The sequence below is a fragment of the Propithecus coquereli genome, unplaced genomic scaffold (genome assembly GCF_000956105.1).
Source record: "Propithecus coquereli isolate 6110/MARCELLA unplaced genomic scaffold, Pcoq_1.0 Scaffold75, whole genome shotgun sequence".
Classification (NCBI taxonomy): Eukaryota; Metazoa; Chordata; class Mammalia; order Primates; family Indriidae; genus Propithecus; species Propithecus coquereli.
The window spans coordinates 447,851-465,690 of record NW_012153618.1 but is presented as its reverse complement, the minus strand read 5'-3'; the positions used below and the strand labels follow the sequence as shown (position 1 = coordinate 465,690).

Genomic DNA, 17,840 nt, shown 5'->3' with positions numbered 1-17,840 from the left:
CAGGATGGACTAATGAAGTTTTACCAAGTACTGTAGTTGTTCTCAACTTTTTAATCAATAGACAAAATGAATGAACTAAATCTAATGCCTTAGCAAATATTAATATAAATTGTATTTTAAATTAAATGCATGTATTTCTATGCTTTACTCACATACTGTCATATATGTACAAGAACCTTAACTTGACTAATTTTAAAAACTGTAAGCAGCATGTTACTACTCAAATCAAGTCAAAATTCAATATACTTTTGTTAACTCACTTAATTTAAGTGTGTTTACCTTAATACTGACACAGTATGGATGGTAACACTGACCACACTGAGAACAGGCAAGTAATCTTCCTTCTGCTCCCTGGCCAAAACTGCCACAAACTACACACATATCCTGAAATCAAGAACACATCAACATATTTTAAAGTGGAGATTAAGCTAAGAATATACAAATTTTACTTTAAAAATACCTTCTGAATTAATATAGCTGTATAGGTAAATATTAGATGACTTTTTGTGCATATGGGACGAAGTATTAATAGAAATGTACAAGGAGGAATTAAAAAGTAGAAGACAGTAATTAAGTTCAAACCTGATTCAAAGTGAACTTGTCACTACTAGAAAACAACACAACTGTATTGTGCATAGAGTTTTCTTCTTCATCCTTATTTGATGAAATATCTGCAGTAGACACCTACAAAAAGCAAAGTACACAAAACATTAAGTTATTATTTTACTTGTATTGCACTTAACCAGAAAGCTTCAGAAAATTAATATTCACAGGTCGGGCATGGTGGCTCATGCCTGCATTCCTAGCACTTTGGGAGGTCAAAGCAGGAGGACCGTTGAGGCCAGGAGTTTGAGAACAGCCTGGCAAACAGTGAGACCCCATCTCTATAAAAAACAAGAAAAATTAGCAGGGGATAGTGGCACACGCTACTATGGTGGCTCAGCTAGTCAAGAGGCTGAGGCAGGAGGATCGTCTGAGCCCAGGAGCTTGAGGTTGCAGTGAGCTATGATGCCACTGCACTCCAGCCCAGGGCGACAGAGTGAGATCCTGTCTCAAAAAAAAAAAAAAAAAAAGAGAAAAGAAAAAAGAAAGAAAAATCATACTCAAAATATAATTTCTGCCAAGCTCTAGACTAACAATTCCAAATATTATTATTAATGCCATGATAGTACCATAAAACTATGAGTCATGACATTTTAATTCACATAATTGTCTTTCTTAGAGTTATAAGTCCTACAGATCTGGAAGTAATTAAGAAAATATAAATCTGTCTTTAGTAAGACATGATTACCCAGAAATTCTAATCAAGAAACTATAAAATTATATGTGCATACACATCACACAAAAAACTATAAAACTGCTATACACTATGAAATTGTATGTGTATACACATACATCCAAAAGTTTATCGCTCTATTTTAGTCACATAAGACCTGTAATGTGGCTAGTCCAAAGAGATGTGCTATAAGCATAAAATACACTAAGTACCAAACCTAAGTACCAAAAAAGAATGTAAAATGGCTCATTAATAATTTTGTACATATTACATATTATGTGTGATATACAATATATTCATATTTTAGATGTATCAGTCAAAATGATATGCATCAAATTAATTTCACCTGTTCACTATAACTTTTTAATGTGGCTACTGGAAAGTTTTAAATTTCATGTGGTTCTCATTATATTTCTATTAGACAGTACTGCTTTACAACGGTATTTTGAATAACTTATCAAAATTTCAGGATTAGCCAAAAGATTACTGACCATAGATGTTCATTTCTGGACTTGGTTATATTTGACTAACTCAACTAAGTACTCATCGGCATAATAGTTTACAGAGTGTTTATCACGAAAGAATGCTCTGAATTAGATGCTGTAAAAGAGAACAGGGAGGCCAATGCCAATATCATAAAAAATTACTTTTCTTGAAGGGTGATCAAAAGAAGATTAAGTAAACAGAAGGAATATGTTACAGTAATATTTTCAACTTCAAGCAAGGCAGCTTTAATGGACAGTACTATTTTATGATAAGAGGAATTTATAGTCATTAAAAATTCTAACGAAGAGGGAAAACAGTAAGCAACCTAAATATTCCTCATTAGGGAATGCTAAAACAACAGCAAATCCAAACTTCAGAAACTTATGCAACATTTAAAACACAGTAAGGTAGAAATTTGTAAGGACTTCCATGGGAAAAAAAAAATCACCAAGATGTATTACTGAGTGGAAAAATAAGCTGAATAGTATGTGAGGTACATCGCTGTGGTATAAATACATGCAAAACCATTATATGTAGTCTACTAGCACATATAATGGTAGAATCACAAGAAACTGCTGGCTCTGCAGGTCAAAAATGGTGGAATGTTGGCAATTTCACACAGATCAACCTAATCCATAAATACACCAAACTGATAACACGAAAAAAATAAGGACTGAGGAGGAAGGGGTGGTATACTTTGATCTACCTATAACACTTTAATTTGTTTTAATAAAGGAAATGCATTCATGCATTATATATGTACCTCAAAATTAGCTTTTTAAGATTTTGGGTTATCGGCCAGGCGCGGTGGCTCAAGCCTGTAATCCTAGCACTCTGGGAGGCCGAGGCGGGTGGATCGTTTGAGCTCAGGAGTTTGAGACCAGCCTGAGCAAGAGCGAGACCCCGTCTCTACTAAAAATAGAAAGAAATTAGCTGGACAATTAAAATATACATATAGAAAAAATAACTAGCTGGGCATGGTGGTGCGTGCCTGTAGTCCCAGCTGCTTTTGAGGCTGAGGCAGGAGGATCACTTGAGCCCAGGAATTTGAGGTTGCTGTGAGATAAGCTGATGCCATGGCACTCTAGCCCGGGCGACAGAGTGAGACTTGGTCTCAAAAAAAAAAGATTTTGGGTTATCATCCAAGATGATTCACAAAAGTAGAATAATCATCATTAGTAATATCTATTAAAGACTACTAAGATTAAAGCAACCAGTAATTCAACCACAGGACTTACGATACATTGAGAAGACTGAAATATATAATGGTGGAAATGGCTAAAATATAAAGTATCCATTTCTACCTCCTCGCCCCCAACACAGAAACTCAACACATTTTACATACAAGTAGCCCAAAGAAATTATAAAAATGTTATTTTTATTTGTGAAGGAAAATGTAATCAGAGAATTTTTTGTTCAAAATGATCAACAAGGTTGGAATATGATATTCCCAATATAAACCTGAGCAAAGTCCGCAGTAGAAAAGTTAAATGTTCCTAGATTCAAGTGATGGTAGTGGGGGAGAAGCATATTCAAATGAGTACTAAAAAGCCAAGATTTTTTAAATAGCAATTGTAAATGCAAGAAAGAAAACAATATCTAGCTTGATGACTCATTGTTTTTATTTTATAATTTATGTCATGACCTTTAGGCTGCTAGAAAAGTAAACCTACCTCAAAGTTGAAGGCAATTTTTTGAGAAAATGTGCTATTGCCTGCATAGAGATTAGTGTGATATGTCAAAGATAATAGAAAACTCTGATCTAAATCTCACAAGTTGGAGATTTCCAATTAAGGGCATATAAGAGTAAATCAAAAAAGAAGAACAAATAAACTCAAAGTGAGAGGAAAGGAAATAATAAAGATCAGAGTGGAAATCAATGAAATAGTAAGTAGGAAAAGAAATCCATGAAAGCAGAGGCTGGCTCAAGAAGATCAATAAGGCCAGGCACAGTGGCTCACACCTCTAATCCTGACACTCTGGAAGGCCGAGGCCAGAGGATTACTTGAGTTTAGGAGTTCAAGACCAGCCTGAGCAAGAGTGAGACCTGTCTCTACAAAAAAATAGAAAAATTAGCCAGGCACACTGGAGCAGGCCTGTAGTCCCAGCTACTCAGGAGGCTGAGGCAGGAGGACAGCTTGAGCCCAAGAGTTTGAGGTTGCTGTGAGCTACGATGATGCCACCGCAGTCTACCCAGGGCAAAAGAGCAAGACTCTGTCTCAAAAAAAAACAAGAAAAAGAAAAGAAAAGAAAAAAGATGATCAATAAATAAATCTCTAGCAAGACTGATCAGTACCAGGAATGAAGGAAGTGACATCAGTACAGATTCTACAAGTATGAAAAGTGTAATAAAGAGGTGTTATAATCAACTCTATGCCTATAAATGTCAACTTAGACAAAATGGACAAATTCCTTGAAAGACACAAATTTATGCAAGAAGAAACATTATTAACCTAAATAAATGCCTATCAAAGAAACTGAGTTTGTTAAAAAACCATCCAGGCCAGATGGCTTCACTAATTCTATGAATAACATAAGGAAAAAATATTTCCAATACTACACTTTTCCAGAAAACTGAAGGAGACTATACTTTGCAATTCATTCTATGAAGCCGGCAATTATGCTGATACCAAATTCATTACAAGAAAACAAAACTACGGACAAATATCCCTCATGAACAGAGATATAAAAAAACCTAAAAATTTTAGCAAATTAAATTCAACAAAATATAAAAAAGACAAAGCATCATGACCAAGTGAAGTTTATCACAGGAATGCAAGATTGCTTTAGCGTATAAAAAAACCAATGTAATTCACCACACTGACAAAGTATATTTGAAATTTGCTAAGAGAACAGATCTTAAGTATTCTCATCCTGGCTGGGAACAGTAGCTCACACCTAATCCTAGCACTGTGGGAGGCCGAGGCAGGGGGGCTGCTTGAGCCCTGAGCAAGAGTGAAATCCCATCTCCACTAAAAATAGAAAAAATTAGCTTGGGGTAGTGGCACACTTCTGTAGTCTCAGTTACTTGGGAGGCTGAGGCAGGAGGATCACTTGAGCCCAGGAGTTTGAGGTTGCTGTGAGCTAGGCTGATGCCATGGCACTCTAGCACAAGCAACACAGGGAGACTGTCTCAAAAAAAAATGTTTTTTAAAGTATTTTCACCACAAAAAAGGAAGGTAATTATGTGAGGTGACATGTTAATTAGCTTGGTTGTGGTACTCATTTCACAATGCATATATCAAAACATCATGTTGTACACCTTAAATATATATAATTTTATCTGTCAGTTGTACATTGATAAAGGTGGGAAAACTAAAACAAAAAACCATATCATCATCTCTATAGAGTCAGAGAAAGCATTTGACAAAATGCAACATACACTTCTAGTTAAAAAAAGAATTCTCAGCAAATTATGAATAAAAAGGTCCTTCCTCAAAACTGATTTAGGATGTCTATTAAAAAACAAAAATGCCCAAAAGTAGATCTAACACATTTAAATAAAGCCTCGTAACATACCGAGTGAATATTTATCAATCCAATTTTTTAAAATAAAAGAGCAAATATATTACATATTAGCTATTTGGATAGAGTTGCCATAGAAAGATAGAGTCAAGAGGAAGGTAAGAAAAGAAGGAAAGGTTGAGAAGGTAGAAAATATCAAAAAAACCCCAGAGGTTTAAAAAAAAAAAAACAAAAAACCACGAAGTAGAGATAGAGTAAAATAAAATTAAAAAATTAGCCTATTTATGTGACGCTTAGGATCTAAATAACTTGCTACATGTGACATCATCATTAACTGACATTTAAAGATTATAGTAAATGTAAATGAAGTAAGCCTCACCCCAGGTAATACAACAGCTCCAATTCCACTTTTTAGTTTTGACCTGCCTCTGCCCCCTCGTCCTGACAGTCCTGCACCGCGAGGTCTCCGCTTTCCTGGAAATCCAGATCCCCGGCCCTATATAACACATAAGGGAAAGTCAACATTCTGTAACAGCCCAGAATAATTTTTAAATACAAATGTGAGACAAGACGCTTTATTAAATGTTACACAAATACTCCCTTTTATTCTGATTAGACGATAAATAATAAGAGACCAGGCTTACTATTTGTATCTTTAAATAGGTATTCCACAACTTAAAAATATAAAAATAAAATGCTTATAACCTTAGAACCAAACTTTGGGTCTGTCATTGTATATGTTCTCCATCAGGAGGCCTTGACATTATTTTTCCATTCCCCAATCCTACATTCTAGGTTGCTAGAACAGCTAAAACCCAATCCAGATATTTCAACATGCAACAAATTAGATTCAACATAAAGTATAAGGAAGAACTCCCTCACTAACTGGTCTCTCTCAGTGATTATAGTAATAGCTAACATTTACTGAGTACTTACGATGTAGTGATCTACTCTCAACAATCCCATATAATAGGTACTATTTTATTATATACCCATTTTAGGTAAGTGTACTGAGGAATAAAAAGGTTAAGTAACTTGTCCAAGGTCATTAAGCTAGCAAGTCCGGCTCCAGTGTCGCTAGTTTGTAACCACTATCCTGTATTGCTATATTGCATGAAAGCTCATTTGCTAGTATATAACAATATTCCTCTGCTGTCATTAAGTCCATTTCCTTTACTATTCAATAGCTATCTTATGAACTGAACATGTCTACTTCATTCAACCGTAATATTTAGAGGAAAAATCATTTAAAGATAGGAAAACTGATAGAAGGGTAAAAGCCTTGCTTTAAATTTAAATCATCTGGATAATAAATAATTGAAATGGAAATAATTTATCTCACTTTTTACCCAAGAAAAAATCCTATGGGAAAATATGTTAAATTCCCTAATATTTTAAAACATAAGCACCAGGATATGGGGTTTTTCCGTTGTCTATAGTCAGATTTACGTATTACTCCCCCAAAAACACCTGGCACCTATACAAGTAGATATATTATGTATACTTAAAATTATTAAGATGCTCAGGAAAATACTTTCTGATCTTCTTTCCCCTAAGAAGTATAAATAGTATGTCGTATCTTCAACTGATGTCACTTATCATAGTTTAAAATGCTGAACTCATTTCCTATTTAGCAGAATGTTTTCTAAGTCAATAATTAATGGTTATAGTGTGAGCATAAAACAGATACACATGAAAAGGGAGGGGAGAGTGGTTTCTTTCCCTTCAGTTGTAATTAAGTACAGCCGGCTTCCAGTTTCAAACTGCCTCTCCTTGTCTTCTCTTACCCTGCTCTCCTTTAGACCCTTTGAGAGGCACATCAGCTTCTCCCAACAAGAGGTGGATGGGGTAGGGTTGGATTGGATAGTTTGTTTTTTTTAATAACAGGTAGGTATAAAAGATCTTCTAAAAAGTTAAAGTCTGTGATTAAAAATCAAGACTATAGAAATCTCTCAATTTATTCTCCACAATATCCAATGTTGACCAAGTTAAGAATAAGTGAAAATTGGTGGTATAGGTTACAAAGCTGTCAAACAAGTCATCTTTTACACTCTCAAAATAAGCATTTATACCTCAACATTTTGGATGATATCAGGGAGATAGAAAATAAGAAACTGCAATGTGGAACTCCTTCCAAATCCCTGATTAGTCTAAATTAAACATCCATATTTCAGAATTATATTAAATTTAGAAGATGAATAAAACTGTCTTCTCTAGTCAATAATTTTGGAGATAATACCTTTTCAAATTAATTTTACCTTCAAAATGCATCAGACTGGTAATTTACTTCAAGAACTAGCAGAGTCATTGACCAATGACATGAAAAAACAGCCCTATGATTTTTAAGGTATTAACACAGACAATGAAATCTGCCACAATTCTAGTATTTCTTCTCCATTAGAACATGTTAGTGGAGTTTTTCCTTTGTCTTTTTCTAAGCAACAACATTTTATAATATTGTGAATGAAAAAGTCCTTAATTACCTTTTGGTCTATGTGACAAGGATTTCCCTGTCATAGAAACACTGGTAATTACAACAAAAGGAATCACCTATAAAAAGAGGTATTAAAAATTTATACTTGCAAAATTGAAATTTAACTTCCTCCTAATCCAGATTTTTTAATTCAAGCATGTTATTTCTTTACACTAAAATTTTTAGATTAAGAAAAAGGCTCTGGAAACTGAATCTAGAAAAGAAAGGTTTAATCTTAACATCCAGTAGGACAAAACAAACCAGAAAGAAATGACATATGAATGAAAATGCAATTTTATTTACCACTTTGATGCTCCAAATGGCACTGCCAGGAAGCTGCCTGGGTTTAAAAATTTCCCGACCTTCTGAAATGTCTGGGGACCAGGAAGGTGGGCTCACTGTATTATGGGTACTCCAAGCCCCCTAGGATATGGCAGGTGAGAAAATAGATGTATAAAACTCAGCAACATAAAAGGTCAAAGCCAGCAACTAAAGAATTATAGAACAGCAAAAACAAATGCAAACGTATGGAAATTTGGGACAAACTGCTTCAAAGTAGGGAAAATAAATTTATCACTTACAGTGACTTAAATATTTAACTTAAAGTTATACAATTAAGTATAACTTAAATGTTTACTGCTACAATTTACATTAAACGTTGTATTCTGGTTGAAACATCACTACAATGAAACATTTAAAATTAAGGTTCATATGCAATTATTGCACCAAAAAGTAAGTAAAAGTCAATGACACTCTAAGAATTAACACTAGAAGAAACTATATGGGGATTATTTTCTTCTAATAGTTATCATTCTATTTAAAAGGAGAAATGGACAAACGTAAAGAATGTTACGTTCTATTGCTATTATAAACTGAACCAGTAGGCTAAAGACTGGAATCAGAAACTCGAGCGATCAATAGCTGCATGTAAACTGTGGAAAGTTAGTTTGTAACCTTAAGAAGCAAACGGCCTTATAATCTTAGCGTTTAATTACTCTCCCTTAAGTGACCACTAGTTGTGGGTCTTGGTTTTGATTTTTACTTAGGGGAACGAATGCTTTACAGACATTACATACAAGGGACTGATTTAAAAAGTGAAAGAATGTTCAAGCAAATTGTCCTAAATTTGCAAATTAAAATGCCTAAAGTACCTGATAAATTATACAGGAAGTAGTATCTTATTAAAATAGTTAAAATAAAACTAAGGCATTTCATTTCCAAATAACCACAGTCAGCAATAATCTGAACTAATCTGATGAAGATGCTTCATGGCAAATGTTTACTCCACAAAGAAGAACACAAAAAAAAGGTCAAATAAAGATTCTATTTTAAATTAGGTAATTCTACAATGTTTGCTATAATTTTACCAATTAAGTGACCAAAACTTAAGACAAGGTACACAGTACTTACCAGGTTTCTAGAATATTATCAAATTAACAAATAGTACCGCATTAGTTACATAAAAATACCATCAGGAGTTAAAATAAACAGAAGAGTTTGACTACTTTTTGGGAAAAGAGATAGTTAATGGGATAACACTATTTTTAGAAAAACCACACAAGGGGGAGACTGGTTTCACTTTTAATTCATAAATTTAAACCACATAACATTTGAAGTCCAGCAATCCAACTTATTCTCTCTAGCAAACACTTTTTAACCCTCCAGGATTACTCTTCTTCAGTTTTCTCCCTGACCCATGAAATCTAACCTACTTTCTCCAAGCTCAGCTAATAGCTATGCTGATTTCACGGAGCAGCAACCACTGCAAGTGCAAGTGTATTGCCTCACATGCCCATTAACAGATCAACCTGCTTCCGTACCTGTGTCTTCTTTCCCACTGTTTTTAGTCGGGTGTCTTCAGTAAGCTCTAGGTGCCAAAGGCCATTTCTCTGTTCTCGTTTCACATCTGGCACACAGCTCTGTTGGTTCAGCAGCAGCACCCATGTGGACATTCCATGCCCTCCCTGCTGACCTTTCTTCATCTCCTATGCAAGCTCTTCTTCCACCTGACCTCTAACTAAAGCCCTGATGTTTCTCAGGGCTAAAGCCTAGACCCATATGGTGTTATCTACAATGAGGGCTTTAGACATCATCTTGGAAGTTGTAGCCCACATTCACATTTCTAGTTTTAACTTGTTCTGAGATCTCCAAGTTGATGTGATTTTTGACTTGTTAGCATTTCCATTTTGTCACACAAAACCTCTTAAGTTTACCCTGTCTAAAATCTCTCCCTTAACTGGTTTCATCTTGTAGCCTTCTCCAACCTTATAAATGGCATCCAGTCCTCTGATCAGAAAGCTGGGAGTCATTTGGCTTTGTTCTTTCCCCTTGTCACTCTCCTCTGCCTCTTCAATCCTCTCCCCTACCATTCCCTCAATCCAAATCATCAGTGAACTCAGAACATTTTAGATTCAAGTTTTGTCTCTGATCATTCCACTTGCTGTGATTCTACCAGCAGCCCCGACCTGACCACCACCCTGCTGCAACAGTCTACTGGTTTTCATGCTTCTCCCTCACCTGCATGTACTCAAGCCTTTCTCCACACAGCAGCCAGAGGAACTTTTCAAATACATAAATTTGATCAAGCAAGTCACTACCCTATTGCAAATCCTTCAAATGCTCAGTGCACTGAAAAGACAAACCTTTCCCACTGCCCCCTCCAGCCTCATCTTGTGGCACTGTCTCCCTGCTGCTGTGCCCCAGCAACCCTGGCTTCCTTACTATCCCTTTCAAACACTTTTTAAAAATGGCTGACTTCCTCTGACCCTCCAGGTAAGGCCTTATAACTACCTTCCTCATCAGGAAGCCTCTCCTTAGCACTCCAAATGAACCATCGTCTCCCTTACCATACCTTTAGTATCTTCTCATTGCATCACCACTTGAGGTATTTTATTGTTTATAGTTTGTGTAGTGGTAGGAAATGGGGGCAAGAGATACCTAAATTCAGTTCTCTCAGTATTCCATTGGTTGTTTCCTGGATATTTGGCTAGCATGTATCTTAAATTCCTTGTGGTAGTTCATTTAATGTTACTGTCAGTAGACAGTTCTCAAAACATACCATAAAGTTATATTCTAAGATAAAAATAATATTGAATAATTTTATTTCAGAAATAAGAATTTTCTGGTGATTATGTATTATTCATGATTTGAAAGTTAGCTTTGATGCCAAAAGTGTATCTCATTTCAAGAAGCATTTACGTTTCATATAACATGGATGAACCAAATGAAGGGCTTTATAGATCAAGAATGTTTGGATGCCATTTCAGGAATAACTAGAAAATCACTCAACTGCTATAAAGAACTTATATAATAAATTAATTACATTATGAATTTTAGTAAGTATGTCATAAGACACTGGAAAATAGATTATGTGCAATTTGATAGGAATTTTATTTCAGAAATAAGAATTTTCTGGTGATTATGTATTATTCATGATTTGAAAGTTAGCTTTGATGCCAAAAGTGTATCTCATTTCAAAAAGCATTTACGTTTCATATAACATGGATGAACCAAATGAAGGGCTTTATAGATCAAGAATGTTTGGATGCCATTTCAGGAATAATTAGAAAATCACTCAACTGCTATAAAGAACTTATATAATAAAAGCTTAATTACATTATGAATTTTAGTAAGTATGTCATAAGACACTGGAAAATAGATTATGTGCAATTTGATAGGAATGAAGGAAAATTATGATTATACTTAGATATTTTTGAGAAAAAAGAAATTACTTTATACTTTAGACCTTAAAACTAAAATACAGCTGTAATTATCAGAGTTCAGTTATAAATTATCCTACAGGTCTCAGCTTTGATCCAAAAGAACTTACACAAACCATTGAGAAAAGGTTAGCTGCCCCTGTAATAGATGTGCTCTCTTCCAACAACCCTACTGGAGCACTTACCACGCTGTAATTACCTGTTGCCATTGGACTGTAAGTGTGATAAGAAGAGATCATGTCCCTTTTCTTCACTGATATGTTATGCAACCTATTTAGCACTTACTGAACATCTATTTTTTCCACCAAGCATCTATTATCTTTTTTGCATGCATGCATGCATGAATTCACCAATAAATACTGTACCTGATATGAAATATACTAATCCCCCCAGTTATAGCCTAGAATCTTGGATTTCCTCACCTATAAAAAAAAATTGATCCAATGCACTGTTACTTTCAAATTATCTACAAACTGAATTAAAAGCAAAAGAGTTAAAAATATAACCATCAGTAAATTGTAATGCGAGCTAAAAAGAACCAACTTGCTATCAAATCCTACAGAAATTTAAGGAACATTACACCTGGCAAAGTTTGAATTAGAACCCCCAAATAATTATTTAATCCCAAAATTGTTTAAAGTTGGTATTAAGCTTCTTTCTGCTGAGGCCAACTTCTCAGGTAAACTTATCAACCTAGTAAGTTAAATACAGGTGTTAAAAGGACTGTGGGGTAGGGAAGTGGGAACAATAATGGCAGATGGAGGACAGGCTACTGGGGTAACTTTCTATGAAAAGTCAAATCCAGTGCCACTATTACAACCCAAGAGTAATTCCAGTTTTAAAAGCAGGACTTTATCCTGCATGGGGAATCTTCTTAAAATAAACATCGTTTACTTAGCTTGTTTGTTTGTTTGAGACAGAGTCTCACTCTGTTGCCCGGGCTAGAGTGCCGTGGCGTCAGCCTAGCTCACAGCAACCTCAAACTCCTGGGCTCAAACGATCCTCCTGCCTCAGCCTCCCAGGTAGCTGGGACTACAGGCACGCGCCACCATGCCCAGCTAATTTTTTCTATTTTTAGTTGTTTGGTTAATTTCTTTCTATTTATAATAGAGACAGGGTCTTGCTCTTGCTCAGGCTGGCCTCCAACTACTGAGCTCAAGCAATCCTCCTGCCTCGGCCTCCCACAGTGCTAGGATTACAGGCGTGAGCCACCGCATCCAGCCTGTTTTTACTTTTAAAATAAAAAAAAGTTAAAGTGGGGACTGAGAGTCTGCTTAAGGAACTCCCAGGTTATGCTGATATCCCTAGTCTGTGAGTTACACTGTCTACATGGCAAGGGCTTAATCCTGAATTCTTCTAGAAAGCATGCCACAGCTGGCAAGCCTCACATTGCCTGTTCCCTCCAGTGTCCTCTGCTTTCCTGCAGTTTCCCGTGGCCTCCTCTATTGCAGCACCTATCATAGATACTGTATTTAATGGGCCGTTGACTAGTTCTAAAAGCATATGCAAACCACTATGTGGCTTTGAATTGGGGAAACCTACTACATGTTGTATTTACTGTAACCATTGTCTGACATGGTCAAGACTCAAAGTTATTTTCATTGGTACATTTCAGTACAAAAAGTTATCAGCCAATCCGTTCGGTTTTAGGACCACCGCTCCAGAACTACATTTAATACACAATCATTATAGCCTTCTCAAGTCTCCATTTTAACTTCATTATTCTCAGAATACCTGAATTGTTCTGCAAGAGAAAGTAAGCAGTGGTATATGCTGTATGTCAGGTACTTTACATGTGTTACCATTAAATTCTAAGAACATCCACATGATATAGTTTTATAGATGAAAAAATTAAAGACCCACTTCACAGAGTAATGTGCTCAGTGTCACAAAATAATGGAAAGATAATGGTTTGAATCTAAGCAACTATGCTATGAAAATTCATGCTGAATTTTTTTAATCTTTTCAAGAATCAATTAATTTTAGTAAAATATAAACAATATAAAACAAAAAAAGTCACTTTTTAAAAAGGCAGCATAGTATTTAAACTAGAATACATGTTGAAATCAGTACTGGCATCTTTTATTCTCCAGGAAGAATAGGAAACAGATGTTTATTTACTAACAAAATCTTCTTTAATGGGTTCTAAGACAAACTATCTGATATACAGGTTTTACCTTTTGGGTATCAAAGAATGGACAATTAAAACTGTCCAGGGTAGTTTTCTTTTCCTTTAAAGAAATATATATTTCTTACAGAAATGCACGATGTCACTGTGTATACATTATATAAACCAATGTTTCAAAATTCACTTATGTTAATTGAAAGCTAGGTATGAAATAATCAAATTTATTTTAATTAAAATCTAGCTATGAAACACCTTACCAAGAACTGAATCTCTTCTTATTCAGAAAGCATGATTACAAATCTAGTTTTTTATTTTAAAAACAAAAACTAAATAAAACCAAAAAAACTAATGCTTCTTGCTAAGGGATCTGCATTTACAAACCAGAAATGGTGTATATTATTTTTAAAAAAGAAAGAAAAAACTGCTTGCTTGTAATTGTTCAAACTACAATCCTCCATAGCTCATCATTCTGGAGGTGTTTTTTATCTCACAAGAATAGATTATGAAAGTGATACGTTATGTGAAACACTTCAGTTAAAACGCTATTGCAGTATACAAGTATGTTATAACATTCCATGGTTCATAATAAAATTACTCAAATTGATGAAAAATAAGAAATTGAGTTTACAAAGTTATGGGAAAGTGGTTATGATCTAATGAAGTACTCTCTTTGGACACGTACTCTATTAAAGAAATTTCACCTTCTCTATGAGAACTCCTCAATAGAGTTCAGTCTTAGAACTTACGGAAATTCCTAAGCTTTCCACATATATGATGTTAACAATAAGAAATCGTAGAAAAGTAAAACTCAAAAATGACAACTTATAATTTGTCTAAAATACTGTACCTATGTTTTCTTTTATGAAATTTTCTTGAAATATTTACTGCTAATATTTCATTGAATGTTTAATACTTCATTACCACCATGAAAGCAATCAGCACGTGTGGGTGTCTGAACTAGATCAGTCATGTGATTACGTTAAATATCTTCCCATAAAATGTGATGATAAATAATATGTGTTATAAAATTACAAGATGTAATACAAATAATACAAGATGACTTAAGATTTCTGTTATCTTAGAATTTCCAAATGAGAATGGATAAATACAACTGTGGAATAAGAGAAACAGAGTGAAGACAGAAATAAGTAAAAACAAACGATATGATTTACTATGATAAATTAAAATTTTCTGTCCCATTTTCCACCACTTGTTAAGAGCATTTCCTGTACTATTATGTTTAATGCATAAAAACAAGTAGTACATTTCTCCAATTCAGGACTCCACTTTCAGGGGTATAGTCAAAGAAGATCCTCAGAGGTTGTGTTTTAATTGGTCTAAGGTGGAGCCATTACACTGATGTTTTAAAAGCTCCCCAGGTGATTACAATAGGTGGCAGGTTCAATAAACATTTTGTTTTGTTTGTTTTTTGTTTCTTTTAAAGAGACAGGGTCTCACTCTGGTTGCCCAGGCTGGAGTGCAGTGGACCACTGCATAGTTCACTGCAGCCTTGCTCTTGGGCTCAAGTGATCCTCCTACCACAGCCTACCCAGTCACTGGGACTACAGGTGCGTGACACCACACCCAGCTAATAACCACTTGTCTAAACCCAAGTCCCAAAGTAGATATACCTATAAAAATACTGAAAAAATAAAATACAAAAATATTTATAAATTCATAACGTCAATAAAAAAATGAGAAAATACAACTGGTTCATTACGACAATTTGCTGTCTGTTAACTTGTCCTACCAATTTTCTTTTCTACTATCTATTACATCTAATTTTTTCTCCTTATCTTTGTGAAATACTGTATCTAAAATGGGCAAGAAAACAAAAAACAAAAAGAACCTTATTCTGTTCACAACCATCAGAAAAATTTGTCACGGTTCTTGTAGTAAGGTTCTGAAGCATATATTTGAGATACATTCGAAACATCTCATGAAGAAAATAAACTTTTCATTTCTCACTAAATAGCATCTAAAATTTTCCACATAAAAGGCACAATATAAACCACTAAATTTTAATTACTGACCTTCTGTAAAGGAAAAATAATTCTGTATGGTTTGGCATTTGATAACAGACTCCTCATACCTGAAATACAAGTTGCAGTGTCCTGATGTCCCAGATTCAGAAAACCCCCTATATTGGGTTATATATCTGGTTTGTATGTTGATAACTTAATATACATTGAAAATGTGCAGTGATTTGTTGCTACAATAAATGTTTAGTAGTTCTAACATGTGCCCTATGAGCAATATAGAAAGGAGAATATTTCTACTTTAGCCCTTAAAAATAGTGACAGCATAGCAACGTTCTTAGCTTGTCAATCTTGAATTTGTTTCGTATTTCCTATAATTTCAACAATACTTTTAGAACTGTTTTCACATTTCTCAAAATGCTTTGCCTTCCACTGTCCAATAAGGTAACCACTAGTATAGGGCTACTGAGCACTTGTAATACAGCTAGTCCAAATTTAGGTGTGTTTTAAGTAAAAAGTATCTTGTTTACTTTTATACTGATTAAATGAGGAAATATTTTGAGTATACCAGGTTAAGTAAAATACATCAAAATTTATCTCAGCTGTTTCTTTTTAAGTGTGACTACTGGAAAATTTAAAGTTGCAAATGTGGTCTGCATTATATATTATATTTATATTAGACAGCAATAGCTTTCTCTTTTACTGGCTAACCTATACTACCAGATAGCATTCAATAATCTAATCAACAGCATCACATCAAGCTTTAAATCTTTCGGATTGTGTTTGTTTCCAACTATTCATTTAATCTTGAAGTGAATTCCTACATAAGCTCATATAACACCAGAAAATCATCAAGATAAACAAAAATTTGACCACAGAATTTAACAAATTAACTCTACAGTTCTTTGGTTAGAATGGTATTCACCCGTACTTGTAAAGACCAAAGAACTGGTAACATTTGATAAAATATAGAAATACCAGTGATGTTATCAAAAAATAGCCAAAAACCAAAGAATCTTGCTTATATCATAATCATTGCCATGAAAATCATCCTGTTTTATAGCCCGTTCCCACTACCAAGAACATTTTTAAAAGAGACACTAAATGAAACCAACAGTATAACAAAGAAATGCCTGGTATCAAAGAAATTCATATAACAGAATGATAAAAACTGCAGTATTTCCAATGTAAGGATATACACACTCCTGTTATGCATAAAATATTCCCTGGGGGGAAGGGAAGGAAAAAAACTAAAAATAAAATAAAACATTCCCTGGAAGTTATGGCCACAGCGCCTCACCAATGAAGAGCTTTCTTGTCCTATTCAACTAATACCTCCACAGTAACAGCAGTATTATTGGCAAGGCATGAATCACTGAGTGAAGTTTTCTACAAAATTAAAACCAACACTGGAAGACTGAAAAGCTGAAGGAAGGAAAAATATAGCCTACAAACTGCTTATGAGATTAGCAGCAAATGATGAAGTAGAAGCAAGAGATTGGCAGCTAAATAGAAAGTAGAATATTACCAGATTTGGGAACTGAAAGAAAATAACCACAATAGCAATAGCAAATATTAGGACATGGCTCATTTAAGATGGCATGAGCCTAGAAGAAAAAAATATATATACACACATATTACTCTGGAACATAAACTCAACAGGAAAATAGTCCTAATATATTGAATCTGAATCTGGTTTCAGTTGGAATAAAAGCCTCCAAATAAGGAGTAAAATTTAACACGAATATTTATGATCCAGTATATTTAAAGAATGTAAAATATCTGCACCAAAAGTAAATCTGAGATTCAAATTTCCATTGCTAAAGTATTTTCAGAGTCAGAACTACATAAATATAACTACTCAAAACAAACAAACAAAAAGGACTTACTGAGGAGAAGAACCGAAATGAAAAGAAAACTCTTGGTGGAGTGGAAATAAATATCAAGGAAAATACTTAGAAAAAGGCATACATAAGGGTGTTTTACTTTACTGCATATGTCTTCGCCATAGAAAAATAGCTAAATCCCACATGACAACTACTTTGCCTTTGGTGTAACTTGTCTTTAGAGAATAAAATATATCTGGGTTTTATTTAGAGGGGAATAATTTTTACATTAAAATAAAGTTAGATTTCTTAAAACTGGCCTTACAATTCCAAAATTAGATGATCAAGATATTATTTCTTAAAAGAACAAACATTAATCACTGGAAGGAATTTTAATCACAAGATTTAAAACTCCAAATTACTACTGGGACTAACACTTGTCAACTGTTTGATATCTTGCCATTACACTTCATAAAGTAACAATTTTG

General features: G+C 34.4%; 1 protein-coding gene across 1 annotated transcript in view; it reads right to left on the bottom strand.

Moving 5' to 3' along the window:
- The window catches only part of KMT2C (lysine (K)-specific methyltransferase 2C), a 127,732-nt gene that overhangs the window by 93,631 nt on the left and 16,261 nt on the right, over positions 1-17,840 (bottom strand). The window contains exons 8-11 of the mRNA XM_012662137.1: positions 8,004-8,123; positions 5,607-5,723; positions 583-684; positions 280-384 (exon numbers count right to left, since the gene is read on the bottom strand). Of these exons, the coding sequence (XP_012517591.1) occupies positions 280-384; positions 583-684; positions 5,607-5,723; positions 8,004-8,123 (444 nt within the window). The remainder of the gene's footprint in view (positions 1-279; positions 385-582; positions 685-5,606; positions 5,724-8,003; positions 8,124-17,840) is intronic.